General features: G+C 42.7%; 1 protein-coding gene across 1 annotated transcript in view; it reads left to right on the forward strand.

The window, feature by feature from the left end:
* Positions 1–12,978, forward strand: part of dcc (DCC netrin 1 receptor) — a 634,145-nt gene extending 621,167 nt beyond the window's left edge. The window contains exon 30 of the mRNA XM_042326405.1: positions 8,010–12,978. Within this exon, the coding sequence (XP_042182339.1) occupies positions 8,010–8,099 (90 nt within the window). The 3' untranslated portion in view covers positions 8,100–12,978. The remainder of the gene's footprint in view (positions 1–8,009) is intronic.
* Positions 12,979–18,530: the final 5,552 nt, after the last annotated feature.

Raw genomic sequence — 18,530 nt, forward strand, 5'->3', positions numbered from 1 at the left:
CACACACACACACACACACACACACACACACACACACACACACACACACACACACAGGCACACCCACACACACACACACACACACACATGAGCACACATCTGTCATTCTACTTTTCTGCTGTTCCATTTAGAAATAAAACAGAATGTATTATTTATGCTGGCGAGGCGTTGGGTCTGTTTGTGTATGTTGGGTATGTTGGGTATGTTGGGTATGTTGGGTATGTTTGGTATGTTGGGTATGTTTGGTATGTTGGGTATGTTGGGTCTGTTGGGTCTGTTTGTGTCTGTTGGGTATGTTGGGTATGTTGTTGTATGTTGGGTATGTTGTGTATGTTGGGTATGTTGGGTATGTTGTGTATGTTGGGTATGTTGGGTATGTTGGGTCTGTTGGGTATGTTGGGTATGTTTGGGTATGTTGGGTATGTTGGGTATGTTGTGTCTGTTGTGTCTGTTGTGTCTGTTGTGTCTGTTGTGTCTGTTGGGTTTGTTGGGTATGTTGTGTCTGTTGTGTCTGTTGGGTATGTTGGGTATGTTGAGTATGCTGTGTCTGTTGGGTATGTTGGGTATGTTGGGTATGTTGGGTCTGTTGGGTCTGTTGTGTCTGTTGTGTCTGTTGGGTATGTTGGGTATGTTGTGTCTGTTGTGTCTGTTGTGTCTGTTGGGTATGTTGGGTATGTTGGGTCTGTTGTGTCTGTTGTGTATGTTGGGTATGTTGTGTCTGTTGTCTATGTTCTGTGTCTGTTGTGTATGTTGTGTCTGTTGTGGGTCTGTTGGGTATGTTGGTATGTTGGGTATGTTGGGTCTGTTGTGTCTGTTGTGTATGTTGGGTATGTTGTGTCTGTTGTGTCTGTTGTGTCTGTTGTGTCTGTTGGATATGTTGTGTCTGTTGTGTCTGTTGTGTCTGCTGTGTATGTTGTGTCCGTTGTGTCCGTTGTGCCCGTTGTGTATGTTGGGTGTGTTGGGTGTGTTGTGTCTGTTGTGTCTGTTGTGTATGTTGTGTCTGTTGTGTCTGTTGTGTCTGTTGTGTCTGTTGTGTCTGTTGTTGGGTATGTTGGGTCTGTTGTGCCTGTTGTGTCTGTTGTATGCCCGTTGTATGTCCATTGTGTCCGTTGTGTATGTTGGGCATGTTGGGTCTGTTGTGTCTGTTGTGTCTGCTGTGTATGTTGGGTATGTTGGGTATGTTGGGTCTGTTGTGTCTGTTGTGTCTGTTGGATATGTTGTGTCTGTTGTGTCTGTTGTGTCTGTTGTGTCTGTTGTGTCCCGTCTGTGCCCTGTTGTGTATGTTGGGTATGTTGGGTGTGTTGTGTCTGTTGTGTCTGTTGTGTATGTTGTGTCTGTTGTGTATGCTGTGTCTGTTGTGTCTGTTGTGTCTGTTGTGTATGTTGTGCATGTTGGGTCTGTTGTGTATGTTGTGCATGTTGGGTCTGTTGTGTCTGTTGTGTCTGTTGTGTATGTTGGGCATGTTGGGTCTGTTGTGTATGTTGTGTATGTTGGGTATGTTGTGTCTGTTGTGTCTGTTGTGTCTGTTGTGTCTGTTGTGTCTGTTGTGTCTGTTGGGTCTGTTGTGTCTGTTGTGTATGTTGGGTATGTTGGGTATGTTGGGTATGTTGGGTATGTTGTGTCTGTTGTGTCTGTTGTGTCTGTTGTGTCTGTTGGGCCTGTTGGGTCTGTTGTGTCTGTTGTGTCTGTTGTGTCTGTTGTGTCTGTTGTGTCTGTTGTGTCTGTTGTGTCTGTTGTGTATGTTGTGTATGTTGGGTATGTTGGGTATGTTGGGTCTGTTGGGTATGTTGGGTATGTTGTGTATGTTGGGTCTGTTGTGTCTGTTGGGTATGTTGTGTATGTTGGGTATGTTGTGTCTGTTGTTGTCTGTTGTGTCTGTGTCTGTTGTGTCTGTTGTGTCTGTTGTGTCTGTTGTGTCTGTTGTGTCTGTTGTGTCCGTGTGGTTCTGATGAATAGGGTATGTCTGTTGGCCAAAACAAAACACCATGAAAGGAGAGAATATAAGACAGCAGTATGTTGGGTATGTTGGGTCTGTTGCAGTCACACACGCACACACACACGTTGTGCACACACACACTGTTGTGTCACACACACGTCTGTTGTCACACACACACACACTGTTGTGTCTGTTGTGTCTGACACACACGTTGTGTCTGTTGTGACACACACGTCTGTTGGGTATGTTGGGTCACACACACACTGTTGTGTCACACACACACACACACACACACACAGACACACACAGACAGACACACACACGCGCACACACACACACACACACACACACACACACACACACACACACACACACACACACACACACACACACACACACACACACAGACACAGACACACACACACACACACACACACAGACACACACACAGACACAGACACACACACACACACACACACCGAGTGTGAATTATAAAACACAGCACAGTGCAGGGGAAGAATCGTGCCATTAAATATTCATATCTCAATAACAATAACACGGAGAAAGCATCAGTGCGGTCATGGATTGGAGTTAGGAGAAGCATTAGGCAGCCCCATAACACTTTATAGGACCTGCTAGAGTAATGAGAAAAACAAGAGAAAGGAGGGAGATGTCGAGGAAAGGGAGAGATGAGAGGAGTAAAGAGAAAGAGAGAGATGGGGAGGAGAGGGATAGATGAGAGGAGTAAAGAGAGAGAGAGAGAGAGAGAGAGAGATGGGGAAGAGAGGGAGAGATGAGAGAGAGTAAAGAGAGAGAGAGAGAGAGAGAGAGAGAGAGATGGGGAGATGAGGGTGAGAGAGAGAGAGAGAGTGAGATAAGGAGAAGAGGGGGAGAAGAGAGAGATGAGGAGAAGAGGGGGAGAAGAGATTGCCTCAAAAGGTCAGCATCTTTCTATCCATCCCACATATCTTTGTAATTGATCCTTTTCTCATCAGTGGGAGTCTCTCCAAATAGGCTGACATCGATCACACACTTTATATGCTCATCTTTTCTCCCCGCCAAGCCACCAAGCACCAAGATGCTTAGGGGTCTGTATGTTTTTCTCTTTTATCAGAGTGGTGTGGAACAACCCTCCTCCTCCGCAGCAGCAGCAGCAGCAGAAAATAGAGCATTAAACTGGACTTACATTATCCCCCAAGGACTTACATTATCCCCCAAGGACTTACATTATCCCCCAAGGACTTACATTATCCCTCAAGGACTTACATGATCCCTCAAGGACTTACATTATCCCTCAAGGACTTACATTATCCCCCAAGGACTTACATTATCCCTCAAGGACTTACATGATCCCCCAAGGACTTACATTATCCCCCAAGGACTTACATTATCCCTCAATGACTTACATTATCCCCCAAGGACTTACATTACCCTCAAGGACTTACATTATCCCTCAATGACTTACATTATCCCCCAAGGATGTACATTATCCCTCAAGGACTTACATGATCCCTCAAGGACTTACATTATCCCTCAAGGACTTACATTATCCCCCAAGGACTTACATTATCCCCCAAGGACTTACATTATCCCCCAAGGACTTACATTATCCCTCAATGACTTACATTATCCCCCAAGGACTTACATTATCCCTCAAGGACTTACATGATCCCTCAAGGACTTACATTATCCCCCAAGGATGTACATTATCCCCGACTTTATTATCCCCATTTACATTATCCCCCAAGGACTTACATTATCCTTCAAGGACTTACATTATCCCTCAAGTGCTTACATTATCCCCCAAGGACTTACATTATCCCTCAAGGACTTACATTATCCCCCAATGACTTACATTATCACCCACAGAGTTACATTATACCCAAGTATTTACATTATCCCCAAGGACTTACATTATCCCTCAAGGACTTACATGATCCCTCAAGGACTTACATTATCCCCCAAGGACTTACATTATCCCCCAAGGACTTACATTATCCCCCAAGGATTTACATTATCCCCCAAGGACTTACATTATCCGTCAAGGACTTACATTATCCCTCAAGTGCTTACATTATCCCCCAAGGACTTACATTATCCCTCAAGGACTTACATTATCCCCCAATGACTTACATTATCCCCAAGGGCTTACATTATCCCTCAAGGATTTACATTATCCCCCAAGGACGTACATGATCCCTCAAGGACTTACATTATCCCTCAAGGATTTACATTATCCCCCACGGATTTACATTATCCCCCAAGGACTTAAATTATCTCCCACATATTTACATTATCCCCAGGCACTTACATTATCCCACAATGACTTACATTATCACCCACGGAGTTGCATTATCCCCCAAGGACTTACATTATCACCCACGGAGTTACATTATACCCAAGTATTTACATTATCCCCCAAGGACTTACATTATCCCCAAGGACGTCCATTATCCCCCAAGGACTTCCATTATCCCCCACAGAGTTACATTATCCCCACAGAGTTACATTATCCCCACAGAGTTACATTATCCCCACAGAGGTACATTATCCCCACAGAGTTACATTATCCCCACAGAGTTACATTATCCCCCACAGAGTTACATGATCCCCACAGAGTTACATTATCCCCCACGGAGTTACATTCTACCCAAGTATTTACATTATCCCACCAAAAAAGGGGATTGGACAGAGGCCCAGTAGTTTATAACTGTAATGTAATGTATAACAGTCATGCAAATGTAAATACTTTTTTTGGCGAAAAGCTAGACACACACACACACTCCGATAATTGTACATCAGTGCTGTGTCACCAAGGCTTCATCAGCTAGTAATAAGGGAGATGGTTATTTCATGATGGTCCCCGACCTTATTTAGTAGATTTAAAGGGTAATCTAGGAATCATTTAGTAAGATTTAAAGGGTAATCTAGGAATCATTTAGTAAGATTTAAAGGGTAATCTAGGAATCATTTAGTAAGATTTAAAGGATAATCTAGGATTCATTTAGTAAGATTTAAAGGATAATCTAGGATTCATTTAGTAAAATTTAAAGGATAATCTAGGATTCATTTAGTAAGATTTAAAGGATAATCTAGGAATCATTTAGTAAGATTTAAAGGATAATCTAGGATTCATTTAGTAAAACGTATTAAGCTGTGGACCTGATTAAAGCATGTGCTTTTATAAAAACTCTCTGAAGCATGTCCATGCACCTTCAGTTTACCATCACAGGGGTTATGCTCAGGGTCTGCTTTAAGAAGAAAACAACAGATTTATCTTTAAATGGATCACAACAAGGACATAGATCTTCTGTCAAACATTTAACAAAAAGAATGATGAGTTCTGGTGGACCAGTTTAGCACTTTAGCAGTTTCAGCTGTCTGACAGGAGGTCATAGATAGAGAGAGAGGGAGAGGAAGATGTCTGACTGGAGGTCACAGATAGAGAGGGATGAAGCTGTCTGACTGGAGGTCACAGAGAGAGAGGGATGAAGCTGTCTAACTGGAGGTCACAGATGGAGAGGTGGAGGAAGATGTCTGACTGGAGGTCACAGATAGACAGAGAGGAAGATGTCTGACTGGAGGTCACAGATGGAGAGGGGGAGGAAGATGTCTGACTGGAGGTCACAGATAGAGAGGGATGAAGCTGTCTGACTGGAGGTCACAGAGAGAGAGGGATGAAGCTGTCTGACTGGAGGTCACAGATAGAGAGGGATGAAGCTGTCTGACTGGAGGTCACAGAGAGAGAGGGATGAAGCTGTCTGACTGGAGGTCACAGAGAGAGAGGGATGAAGCTGTCTGACTGGAGGTCACAGAGAGAGAGGGATGAAGCTGTCTGACTGGAGGTCACAGGTGGAGAGAGGAAGCTGCCTGACTGGAGTTCACAGATGGAGAGAGAGAGAGAGAGAGAGAGAGAGAGAGGGGAATTGTCTGACTGCAGGATACAGATAGAGAGAGGGGAAAGTAACCAGATCCGGAATGTCAACAAACACAAACATATTAAGAAACACACACACTGTGGGAGAATCACAATGGTGAATCACTTGTCGTTCCGCTTGTAAGCCAATGCTTAAGCTAAGTGATATTGATGCTGTTTTCCTGGAGGCTATACACAATTTTGACACTTTTTAAAGACCCAAGTACTGTATGATCACAGCAATATAAAGTACTGTATGATCACACCAATATAAAGTACTGTATGATCACAGCAATATAAAGTACTGTATGATCACAGCAATATAAAGTACTGTATGATCACAGCAATATAAAGTACTGCATGATCGCACTAATATAAAGTACTGTATGATCACACCAATATAAAGTACTGTATGATCACAGCAATATAAAGTACTGTATGATCACAGCAATATAAAGTACTGTAAGATCAAACCAATATAAAGTACAGTATGATCACCCAGGGTCTCGAGCCTAATAACAAGTTTGGAGGGTACTATAGTATTAAATGCTGAGCTGTTGTCGATGAACAGCATTCTTACATAGGTATTCCTCTTGTCCAGATGGGTTAGGGCAGTGTGATTGCGATTGCGTCGTCTGTGGACCTATTGGGGCGGTAAGCAAATTTGAGTGGCTCTAGGGTGTCAGATAGGCTGGAGGTGATATGATCCTTGACTAGTCTCTCAAAGCACTTCATGATGACGGAAGTGAGTGCTACGGGGCAATAGTCATTTAGCTCAGTTACCTTTGCTTTCTTGGGATCAGGAACAATGGTGGCCATCTTGAAGCATGTGGGAACAGCAGACTGGGATAAGGATTGATTGAATATGTCCATAAACACACCAGCCAGCTGGTCTGCGCATGCTCTGAGGACGCGGCTGGGGATGCGGTCTGGGCCTGCAGCCTTGCGAGGGTTAACACGTTTAAATGTTTTACTCACGTTGGCTGCAGTGAAGGAGAGCCCACAGGTTTTGGTAGCGGGCCGTGTCGGTGGCACTGTATTGTCCTCAAAGCAAGCAAAGAAGTTGTTTAGTTTGTCTGGGAGCAAGACATCGTGGTCCGCGACGCGGCTGGTTTTATTTTTGTAGTCCGTGTCTGTAGACCTGCCACATACCCCTTGTGTCTGAGCCGTTGAATTGTGACTCTACTTTGTCTCTACAGTATACTGATGCTTACCTTGTTTGATTGCCTTGCGGAGAGAATAGCTACACTGTTTGTATTCGGTCATGTTTCCGATCGCCTTGCACTGATTTAAAGCAGTGGTTCGCGCTTTCAGTTTTGCGCGATTGCTACCATCAATCCACAGTTTCTGGTTGGGGAAGGTTTTAATAGTCTCTGTGGGTACAACATCACCAATGCTGTGGGTACACCTCGATGGCCCCCTCACCGAACCAGCGTATTCATCAATGTTATTGTCCGACGCTAAGCGGAACATATCCCAGTTCACGTGATCGAAGCAATCATGAACCGTGGAATCCGATTGGTCGGACCAGCGTTGAACAGACCTGAGCAGGGGCGTTTCCTGTTTTAGTTTCTGTCTATAGGCTGGGAGCAACAAAATGGAGTGGTGGTCAGATGTGCCGAAAGGAGTGCGGGGGAGGTCTTTGTATGCGTCGCGGGAGTTAGAGTAACAATGATCCAGGGTTTTACCAACCCGGGTCGCACATTCGATATGCTGATAAAATTTAGGGATCCTTGTTTTCAGATTAGCCTTGTTAAAATCTCCAGCTACAATAAATGCAGCCTCAGGATATGTGGTTTCCAGTTTACATAGAGTCCAATGAAGTTCTTTCAGGGCCGTCGAGGTGTCTGCTTGGGGTGGGGGGATATACAGGGCTGTGGTTATAATCGAAGAGAATTCTCTTGGTAGATAATGCAGTCGGCATTTGATTGTAATATATAAAGTACTGTATGATCATACCAATATATGGGTACTGTATGTATCCTTCACTTTTGGTATGGTGTGCATTTTAAGACAAACTCAAGAAGGGTTGACGATTGCCTCAAGGAGGTATGAGGCTGAGGATGTCCAAAAATCTACACCGTAACACGAGTTCTTCTGGACAATGACCCTTTTTTGACTTTGTGTGACAGAGGACTTTTGTTTTCTATCTTCTAGGTTTACGAACAGGATGACTTGAGTGAACAGATGGCGAGCCTAGAGGGACTCATGAAGCAACTCAACGCCATCACTGGCTCGGCCTTTTAACCCCAGCAGCCCTGGCAGAGAGTCCCACCCAGACAGTCCGTCAGACCTTAACAGCAGCAGCACTGACAGCAGAACCACAGTATTACACCATAGGGCAGGGCACAGAGAGGGGGGGTATGGTGTCAGAACCTCAGAAACACAGATACTTCTCCACCCCCTCCCCCAAATACTGTAACCAACCCTTCTAACAGACCTCTATGTAACCCTATAATACTATAACCAGTAACAGACCTCTCTGTACCCCTATAAATACAATAACCAACCACCCTGACAGACCTCTCTGTAATTCCAAAACATCAGGACTAACGATTAAGGAGAATCTAAAAGATTTGCCTAGTGTTGATTTCCCTTTAAAACACCACCTTTTGAGTTTTCATTTATCAATGTTAATTTTGGAGGGTTTCCTTGTGCGTTACTGGTGTATTGGATTGAACTTTGAACTGAAGGCACAAGTGTTACAGCTGGGTCTATAGTATTAGACCTTTGGATTGGTTATTATCTCCAGACACCAACGTTTCCCTGGACCCCTCGTTCACCAACGTTTCTCTGGACCCCTCGTTCACCAATGTTTCCCTGGAACCCCTCGTTCACCAACGTTTCCCTGGAACCCCTCGTTCACTAACGTTTCCCTGGAACCCCTCGTTCACTAACGCTTCCCTGGAACCCCTCGTTGCCTGGTGATGTTGTGAGACAACATGGGAGGTCTCACAGTAACCACACCCTTACGGCGTTGAAATGAAACGTACACCAACTCCTTGTGAACCCGAGGCTGTCCAAATATGGACACCGTACGCTCCCTCTTCTCTTTCCTAAAACATTGACACAGTCAGTGACCACAGCCTAGAACATTCTACAGGCTGTGAGGAACACTGGTTAGGCCCCGGGTACTGGATCATCTCAATACGGACTACAGAACCAACTTCAGACTCTGGAAAGTTCTGGATCCTTGTTCAGGTCCATTTGTGTTGCTGCTCCTCAACTGAACGTCTGCCCTGGTTGTGTTGCTACCCTATATCACAACTACAGACAGCTGTTGAAATCGTTAAAACAACACCAAGAATTATAACCAGGCGCTCCAGTCAATGTATGAATGGTCTTGGAACGTTCTGGGAATCAAGACAGTATCAAATGGGATTTACAGGGGTTGGAAGGCTTTTGTATGAATGTATGTTATTTACTCTGAACAATCCATTGTTTTGGTTAATACCACCTTATTCACAACATACAGCGTCTTGTGCATTATTAAAACCCCGAGAGATGTTTATTTTTTGTTGTTGATTATGGCGCCGTTGATGCTATTGATGAGTCGTCATTTTAACAGTTAAGGTTTTCATGAGACAGACACATGTACCTCAGTTTAAGGTTGTACGGTTGACTGACTAACAATGTGGTTAACAGTGTGATCACACAGGGGTTTGTTTTGGTCATTTTTATATGATAAACGATTATATTATTCCATATAGTATATTTTTACATCAGCAGTTCTGTCAAAGCTGCAGTACAACTATTTTTAAACCAATTGATTAAACCCTACTGGCTTCTAATCTAGTTTTACATTATGGGGCTGCATGGGTTGCTATGCATCACTGAGGATAGATACTGTACATAACCTGAAGCCTTTTAACAAAACATGGCATCAATATGTACCACTTAAGTGATAAATGAATCATTAATCGCCATGAAAATCGGACATCAATATTCGCATGTTTGATTCTGGTAACCCATGGTAACTGTGCTCCCTTTATCAATTGCAAACCTCTATTTGTTTTCCCCCTCTGAAGATGGATTGTCCCAGAGAGATGTAGGGTTAGCTACATTGTCATTCAGAACATGTTTAGATTAGAACGCAGGAGATAAAGGGTTAGCTACATTGTCATTCAGAACATGTTTAGATTAGAACACAGGAGATAAAGGGTTAGCTACATTGTCATTCAGAACATGTTTAGATTAGAACACAGGAGATAAAGGGTTAGCTACATTGTCATTCAGAACATGTTTAGATTAGAACACAGGAGATAAAGGGTTAGCTACATTGTCATTCAGAACATGTTTAGATTAGAACGCAGGAGATAAAGGGTTGAATTCATTATACTGTATCAAATGTTAGGATTCATATTAGGACACCAGCTGGAAATAGTAACAATGCTGAATATGGTATTGATGTCTGTGCCAGTGAGACATTCAAATGGTTTAGAATAGAGGGAAAGAAAAGTCACAGATCAGACGACTCATCACAGAACACAGATGTCTTTATTTCGTCACAACAAACTCTCGAGTTTCTCTCATTCTACATCCGGGGTTTTCTTTTTCATCTGTTTGCCCTTAAAGGAAAATTCAACAAAACAAAATCTAGTTTTCAAGATCTAGAATATTGAAAAGTCCAGAACATGTCACAGTATGATGCGTTTAGGACACGTTCTAGAATTTTAACATTATACATCTTGGAAACTAGATTGCTGACCTGCAAAACATTTTTAGGATTGTTTCAACAGTGGACTAATGAAACACAACATTGTTTTTTTTTTTTTGAGTGGTATTTTCTTTTAAATACTTTATTTTTTAAATGTATTTTTAATTTGTTGAGAAAAATGGAGATGTTCTATGTGCCTATACGTTTGCTTTTCCATTCTTCGTTTCTCTCTTCGTTGGTCACTTTATTTGTATGGAGATCTGTATGAAAATATGAAACCTGATTTTTTTTTTCTCTCTTTGCCTCGCCCTTAGTGCAGGGTAACAGATGAGCTATGAAGTTCTGTCGACATAGTCTTGTCTCTTCTGAACGACAGACAGGCAGACCATGGCTCTATATTTTCTTGTATGCTGTACATGTGTATTACCATGGAGAAAGGACCGCTGAAGCAAGACAACATGAAAAATATTGAGTCAGTCCCGAATGGAATCCTATTCCCTATTTCGTGCCCTACTTTTGACTCAAGCCCTATGGACTTTGGTCAAAAGTAGTGCACTATATAGGGAATAGGGTGCCATGTTTTTTTCTTCTTCCATTGTACAGTTCCATAGAGCAACTGAAGGACAAATTGCTAGTTAACTCATTGACTGTGGGTGGGTTTGGGGAGGGTACTTTTTATGATAAAATGTAATATATTATTTAGAGCGCACATCACTATTATTTATGAAGAACGACGTGATCATTCTGGACATGTAGTTTAGTAATGGGGAGAAAAAAAACGACATTTGGAAAAACCCATTCAAGATCTCATTCTCAATACTGTTAGGAAGGTGTCCATCCCATTTAATGCCCTCTTCCTGTTGTCATTCTCCCATCAGCCACATCATGATTGCGGTATCAATATTAGGACCGACTCGGAGTCACAAGCAGTTAGTCCTAATTTGGATACCGTACAGGATAGCACGTTCTCTCAGAAAAGGAAGTCACCCATAGACACTTTGAGTTGCAGACTTACACAGACATCTATCATGTCACAATTCACCCAAACTGTCTAGATTGGCTGGATATTTGAATAACAAGTGCATTTGATAAACTGTTATGGATGATAGGCTATGGTTATAACCTGTTTTGTATGACAGGCTATAGGTTATAACCTGTTTTGTATGACAGGCTATAGGTTATAACCTGTTTTGTATGACAGGCTATAGGTTATAACCTGTTTTGTATGACAGGCTAAAGGTTATAACCTGTTTTGTATGATAGGCTAAAGGTTATCACCTGTTTTGTATGATAGGCTAAAGGTTATCACCTGTTTTGTATGACAGGCTATAGGTTATAACCTGTTTTGTATGACAGGCTATAGGTTATAACCTGTTTTGTATGACAGGCTAAAGGTTATAACCTGTTTTGTATGATAGGCTAAAGGTTATCACCTGTTTTGTATGACAGGCTAAAGGTTATAACCTGTTTTGTATGACAGGCTATAGGTTATAACCTGTTTTGTATGACAGGCTAAAGGTTATAACCTGGTTTGTATGACAGGCTATAGGTTATAACCTGTTTTGTATGACAGGCTATAGGTTATAACCTGTTTTGTATGACAGGCTAAAGGTTATAACCTGGTTTGTATGACAGGCTATAGGTTATAACCTGTTTTGTATGACAGGCTAAAGGTTATAACCTGTTTTGTATGACAGGCTATAGGTTATAACCTGTTTTATATGACAGGCTAAAGGTTATAACCTGTTATGGATTATAGGCAAAAGGTTATAACCTGTTAAGGATTATAGGCTATAGGTTATAACCTGTTATGGATGATAGGCTATAGGTTATAACCTGTTATGGATTATAGGCAAAAGGTTATAACCTGTTATGGATGATAGGCTATAGGTTATAACCTGTTATGGATTATAGGCAAAAGGTTATAACCTGTTGTGAATGATAGGCTTTATGTTATAACCTGTTATGAATTATAGACTATAGGTTATAACCTGTTATGGATTATAAACTATAGGTTATAACCTGTAATGGATTATTGGTTATAACAAGAAAGGACCACACTCTTTTTACTAACAAAACTGTGATGACTGTTGAGAAGGTGACATATCCAGAAAGAAGTCCTAACTATATGTTCTTTGAATTCATACTTAAAAAATGTCCGCATTGTTTTTTTAAAATTGTTAACCAAATTAGATTTAGTGATTGTACAATATTAAAAGTGTACATTTTGTTCATTTAAAGCGAAGAAGGGAATAAGACATAATTGCGTATCTTATTATTATCTTATTATTATAAAGAGTAAGAAACCTCTTCTTCTGGTCTGTTTCTATCCACAACGTTGTATACAATTGCTGGTTTTGTAATGCACTGTAGAGAAAGCAGTTCCACTGTTCATTTTTCTTCTCTTTTTTTTAAATAGAAATGGTATTTCGATGGTGTATTCTTTTTGTTTGATAAATAAAGTTTTGATACAAAATACATTTTACGTGGAGTCTATCTGTAGCTATAACGAAGACTGTGTGAAAACCTCCAGAAGCAAAGCCAAGTCGTCACGTCTCTAAACAGACTGGGACAGCATCCCAAATGGCACCCTATTCCCTATGTAGTGCACTACTTTAGACCAGAACCCTATGGGTCCTGGTCAAAAGTAGTGCACTACAGTATACAGGGAATAGGGTGCCATTTCAGATGCAAGCCTGAGTGAAAACCTCCTGAGGCAAGTCAAGCCCTGTCCTCTCTTGAACAGACGACTAGAAGGTGACTGTCATCTTCCGTGTGTTAGCTGCCACCCTGATGAAGGGTGAAGAAGGATTAACAGAGGAAGACATAATCAAGACACATTGAAGAAAATTCTGGTTTAAAAAAAACAAAGCATGGATGATGACATATCGTCCTAATATCACAAAAAAAAATGGAAAACTCCTGTCGTAGCTGTAAAAATGAAACACGGGACCTAGATTCAATCAGATAAAGCGTTAACCGGTGATAGCCTGCATAGCTGATGTTTTGGCGATGTCGGAGGTGTAACTGCATTGGGAGCAGTCAAAGTGGTGACACCGCCATAACAATCACGATGTGGGTGTCAGCTAGCGCAGAGTTTATAGAATCTAGCCCAAGGACTCTTTAGAATATGTAAAAAAAAAAAAAAAAAAAAAATAGTGACATTTAACCTTAAGTTACAGTGCATTTGGAATGTAATTAGACTCCATGAATTTTTCCACATTTTGTTAAATTACAGCCTTATTCTATTATGGATTAAAAAGTTAATCAATCTATACAGTAGCCCATAGTGACATCACAATAACCCATAGTGACATCACAATAACCCATAATGACATCACAATAACCCATAATGACATCACAATAACCCATAATGACATCACAATAACCCATAATGACAAAGTAAAAACGTGTTGTTAGAAATTTTTGCAAATGTTAAAAATAATCATATTAAATATGACATAATTAAATATACATAAGTATTCAGATTTGTTCTTAACTGACTTGCTAAAGTTAACCTATATGTATATATATATATAATGTTTTCATTGTCCTGTCACCCTGTTTATAGAGGTTAACATATAGGTCACAGCCTATATATGCTGCCAATAGCGTTTGGTGTATTTATGGATTATTCCCGGATATAAAACCATGTCAAGTCAGACTTCCCCTACTGATCCCTACATGTTCCTGTCATAGGTCGACTTCGACGAACATTCACATCAGGAGATTCGCTCCAGTCTATAGCCCCCCCCGTAGCAGTTGAAACTCTGATATACAGTTTGGTGACTGTATCAGTGCCAAAGAAAAAGGGTTAAATGATCGCACCTCCCCCCCTTCTCTCTCTCAGATATAGGACAGACACTTCAGAACAAACTTACTTTTTATTTATTTTTTGGGTCTATCTGTTGTTCCATATTCAAACACGTTTTTTTTCATTAAGGTATATGCTAGGGTCTGGGTTAAAGGATAGGCTAGGGTTTGAGTTAAAGGATAGGTTAGGGTCTGGGTTAAGGAATAGGTTAGGGTCTGGGTTAAGGGATAGGTTAGGGTCTGGGTTAAGGGATAGGTTAGGGTCTGGGTTAAGGGAGAGGTTAGGGTCTGGGTTAAGGGATAGGCTTGGGTTTGAGTTAAATGATAGGTTAGGGTCTGGGTTAAGGGATAGGTTAGGATCTGGGTTAAGGGATAGGTTAGGGTCTGGGTTAAGGGATAGGTTAGGGTTTGAGTTAAAGGATAGGTTAGGGTCTGGGTTAAGGGATATGTTAGGGTCTGGGTTAAGGGATAGGTTAGGGTCTGGTTTAATGGATATGTTAGGGTCTGGGTTAAGGGATAGGTTAGGGTCTGGGTTAAGGGATAGGTTAGGGTCTGGGTTAAGGGATAGGTTAGGGTCTGGGTTAAGGGATAGGTTAGGTTCTGGGTTAAGGGATAGGTTAGGGTCTGGGTTAATGGATATGTTAGGGTCTGGGTTAAAGGATAGGTTAGGGTCTGGGTTAATGGATAGGTTAGGGTCTGGGTTAAGGGATAGGTTAGGGTCTGGGTTAATGGATATGTTAGCGTCTGGGTTAAGGGATAGGTTAGGGTCTGGGTTAATGGATATGTTAGGGTCTGGGTTAAGGGATAGGTTAGGGTCTGGGTTAAGGGATAGGTTAGGGTCTGGGTTAAGGGATATGTTAGGGTCTGGGTTAAGGGATATGTTAGGGTCTGGGTTAAGGGATATGTTAGGGTCTGGGTTAAGGGATATGCTAGGGTCTGGGTTAAGGGTTAGGTAAGGGTCTGGGTTAAGGGATAGGTTAGGGTCTGGGTTAAGGGATAGGTTAGGGTCTGGGTTAAGGGTTAGGCTAGTGTCTGGGTTAAGGGATAGGTTAGGGTCTGGGTTAAGGGATAGGTTAGGGTCTGGGTTAAGGGTTAGGTTAGGGTCTGGGTTAAGGGATAGGTTAGGTTAAGGTCTGGGTTAAGGGATAGGTTAGGGTCTGGATTAAGGGATATGTTAGGTTAAGGTCTGGGTTAAGGGATAGGTTAGGGTCTGGGTTAAGGGTTAGGTTAGGGTCTGGGTTAAGGGTTAGGCTAGTGTCTAGGTTAAGGGATAGGTTAGGGTCTGGGTTAAGGGATAGGTTAGGGTCTGGGTTAAGGGTTAGGTTAGGGTCTGGGTTAAGGGATAGGTTAGGTTAAGGTCTGGGTTAAGGGATAGGTTAGGGTCTGGGTTAAGGGTTAGGTTAGGGTCTGGGTTAAAGGATAGGTTAGGTTAGGGTCTGGGTTAAGGAATAGGTTAGGGTCTGGGTTAATGGAAATGCACTGGTCTGGGTTAAGGGTTAGGTTAAGGTCTGGGTTAAGGGATAGGTTAGGGTCTGGGTTACGGAATATGTTAGGGCCTGGGTGAAGGGACATGTTAGGGTCTGGGTTAATGGATATGTTAGGGTCTGGGTTAAGGGATAGGTTAGGGTCTGTGTTAAGGGATAGGTTAGGGTCTGGGTTAAGGGTTAGGTTAGGGTCTTGGTTAAGGGATAAGTTAGGGTCTGGGTTAAGGGTTAGGTTAGGGTCTGGGTTAAGGGATAGGTTAGGTTAGGGTCTGGGTTAAGGGTTAGGCTAGGGTCTGGGTTAAGGGATAGGTTAGGGTCTGTGTTAAGGGATAGGTTAGGGTCTGGGTTAAGGGTTAGCTTAGGGTCTGGGTTAAGGGATACGTTAGGGTCTGGGTTAAGGGTTAGGTTAGGGTCTGGGTTAAGGGATAGGTTAGGTTAGGGTCTGGGTTAAGGGTTAGGCTAGGGTCTGGTTTAAGGGATAGGTTAGGGTCTGGGTTAAGGGTTAGGTAAGGGTCTGGGTTAAGGGATAGGTTAGGGTCTGGGTTAAGGGATAGGTTAGGGTCTGGGTTAAGGGTTGGGTTAGGGTCTGGATTAAGGGATATGTTAGGTTAAGGTCTGGGTTAAGGGATAGGTTAGGGTCTGGGTTAAGGGTTAGGTTAGGGTCTGGGTTAAGGGTTAGGCTAGTGTCTGGGTTAAGGGATAGGTTAGGGTCTGGGTTAAGGGATAGGTTAGGGTCTGGGTTAAGGGTTAGGTTAGGGTCTGGGTTAAGGGATAGGTTAGGTTAAGGTCTGGGTTAAGGGATAGGTTAGGGTCTGGGTTAAGGGTTAGGTTAGGGTCTGGGTTAAAGGATAGGTTAGGTTAGGGTCTGGGTTAAAGGATAGGTTAGGTTAGGGTCTGGGTTAAGGAATAGGTTAGGGTCTGGGTTAATGGAAATGCACTGGTCTGGGTTAAAGGTTAGGTTAGGGTCTGGGTTAAGGGATAGGTTAGGGTCTGGGTTACGGAATATGTTAGGGCCTGGGTGAAGGGACATGTTAGGGTCTTGGTTAATGGATATGTTAGGGTCTGGGTTAAGGGATAGGTTAGGGTCTGTGTTAAGGGATAGGTTAGGGTCTGGGTTAAGGGTTAGGTTAGGGTCTTGGTTAAGGGATAAGTTAGGGTCTGGGTTAAGGGTTAGGTTAGGGTCTGGGTTAAGGGATAGGTTAGGTTAGGGTCTGGGTTAAGGGTTAGGCTAGGGTCTGGGTTAAGGGATAGGTTAGGGTCTGTGTTAAGGGATAGGTTAGGGTCTGGGTTAAGGGTTAGGTTAGGGTCTGGGTTAAGGGATACGTTAGGGTCTGGGTTAAGGGTTAGGTTAGGGTCTGGGTTAAGGGATAGGTTAGGTTAGGGTCTGGGTTAAGGGTTAGGCTAGGGTCTGGTTTAAGGGATAGGTTAGATTCTGGGTTAAGGGATAGGTTAGGGTCTGGGTTAAGGGATAGGTTAGGGTCTGGGTTAAGGGATAGGTTAGGGTCTGGGTTAAGGGATAGGTTAGGTTAGGGTCTGGGTTAAGGGTTTCGTTAGGGTCTGGGATAATGGTTAGGCTAGGGTCTGGGTTAAGGGTTTCGTTAGGGTCTGGGATAATGGTTAGGCTAGGGTCTGGGTTAAGGGTTTCGTTAGGGTCTGGGATAATGGTTAGGCTAGGGTCTGGGTTAAGGGATAGGTTAGGTTAGGGTTTGAGTTAAGGGATCGGCTGGTCCCGTGTAGCTCAGCTGGTAGTGTTGCTCTTGCAACACCAGGGTTGTGGGTTTGATTCCCACGGAGGGAAAAGGAGAAAAGTATGAAAATGTATGCATGCACTCACTAATGTAAATTGCTATGGATAACAGCATCTGGTAAATTACTAAAATGTAAATACAAGGGTTAAGGGATATGCTAGATGAAGATACAAAATATTTCTGACAAACTGGACTGGTACAGAGTGATGAAGGCAGCTCTGAGGGAATATGTCTGACTAGCTGGATAACAGAGTGATGAAGGCAGCTATGAAGGAATATTACTGGATAACTGTTCTGATTAATAGGCCACCTTAGCCTCAGAGCCCAGACATATGCTGTGACAGACGCTCCACTGGTGGGGACAGCGAGGGGAAGGGAGACTCGTAAAAATGCCTTATCTTTGTCTTTCATCCATTCCTTTACTCCCTCCTCCATCATCCACCCAGAGGTTGGGACTAAAACACCGACCGAGGATAAGATAGACTGAAGGCCTCGCTAGAGACGGACAGGAGGGCTACAGTTACACTAACAGTTTGATTAGCCAACAGTTAGCTTAGCTTCCAGGAGAGTGTTTAGCCAACTGACTGACTGACTGAGTATTAGATAGACTGAATGCCTCGCTAGAGACAGACAGGAGGGCTACAGTTACACTAACAGTTTGATTAGCCAACAGTTAGCTTAGCTTCCAGGAGAGTGTTTAGCCAACTGACTGACTGACTGAGTATTAGATAGACTGAATGCCTCGCTAGAGACAGACAGGAGGGCTACAGTTACACTAACAGTTTGATTAGCCAACAGTTAGCTTAGCTTAGCTTCCAGGAGAGTGTTTAGCCAACTGACTAACTGACTGAGCATTAGAAAGACTGAAGGCCTCGCTAGAGACGGACAGGAGGGCTACAGTTACACTAACAGTTTGATTAGCCAACAGTTAGCTTAGCTTCCAGGAGAGTGTTTAGCCAACTGACTGACTGACTGA

Source organism: Oncorhynchus tshawytscha, linkage group LG09 (assembly GCF_018296145.1).
Source record: "Oncorhynchus tshawytscha isolate Ot180627B linkage group LG09, Otsh_v2.0, whole genome shotgun sequence".
In the NCBI taxonomy this organism is placed as follows: Eukaryota; Metazoa; Chordata; class Actinopteri; order Salmoniformes; family Salmonidae; genus Oncorhynchus; species Oncorhynchus tshawytscha.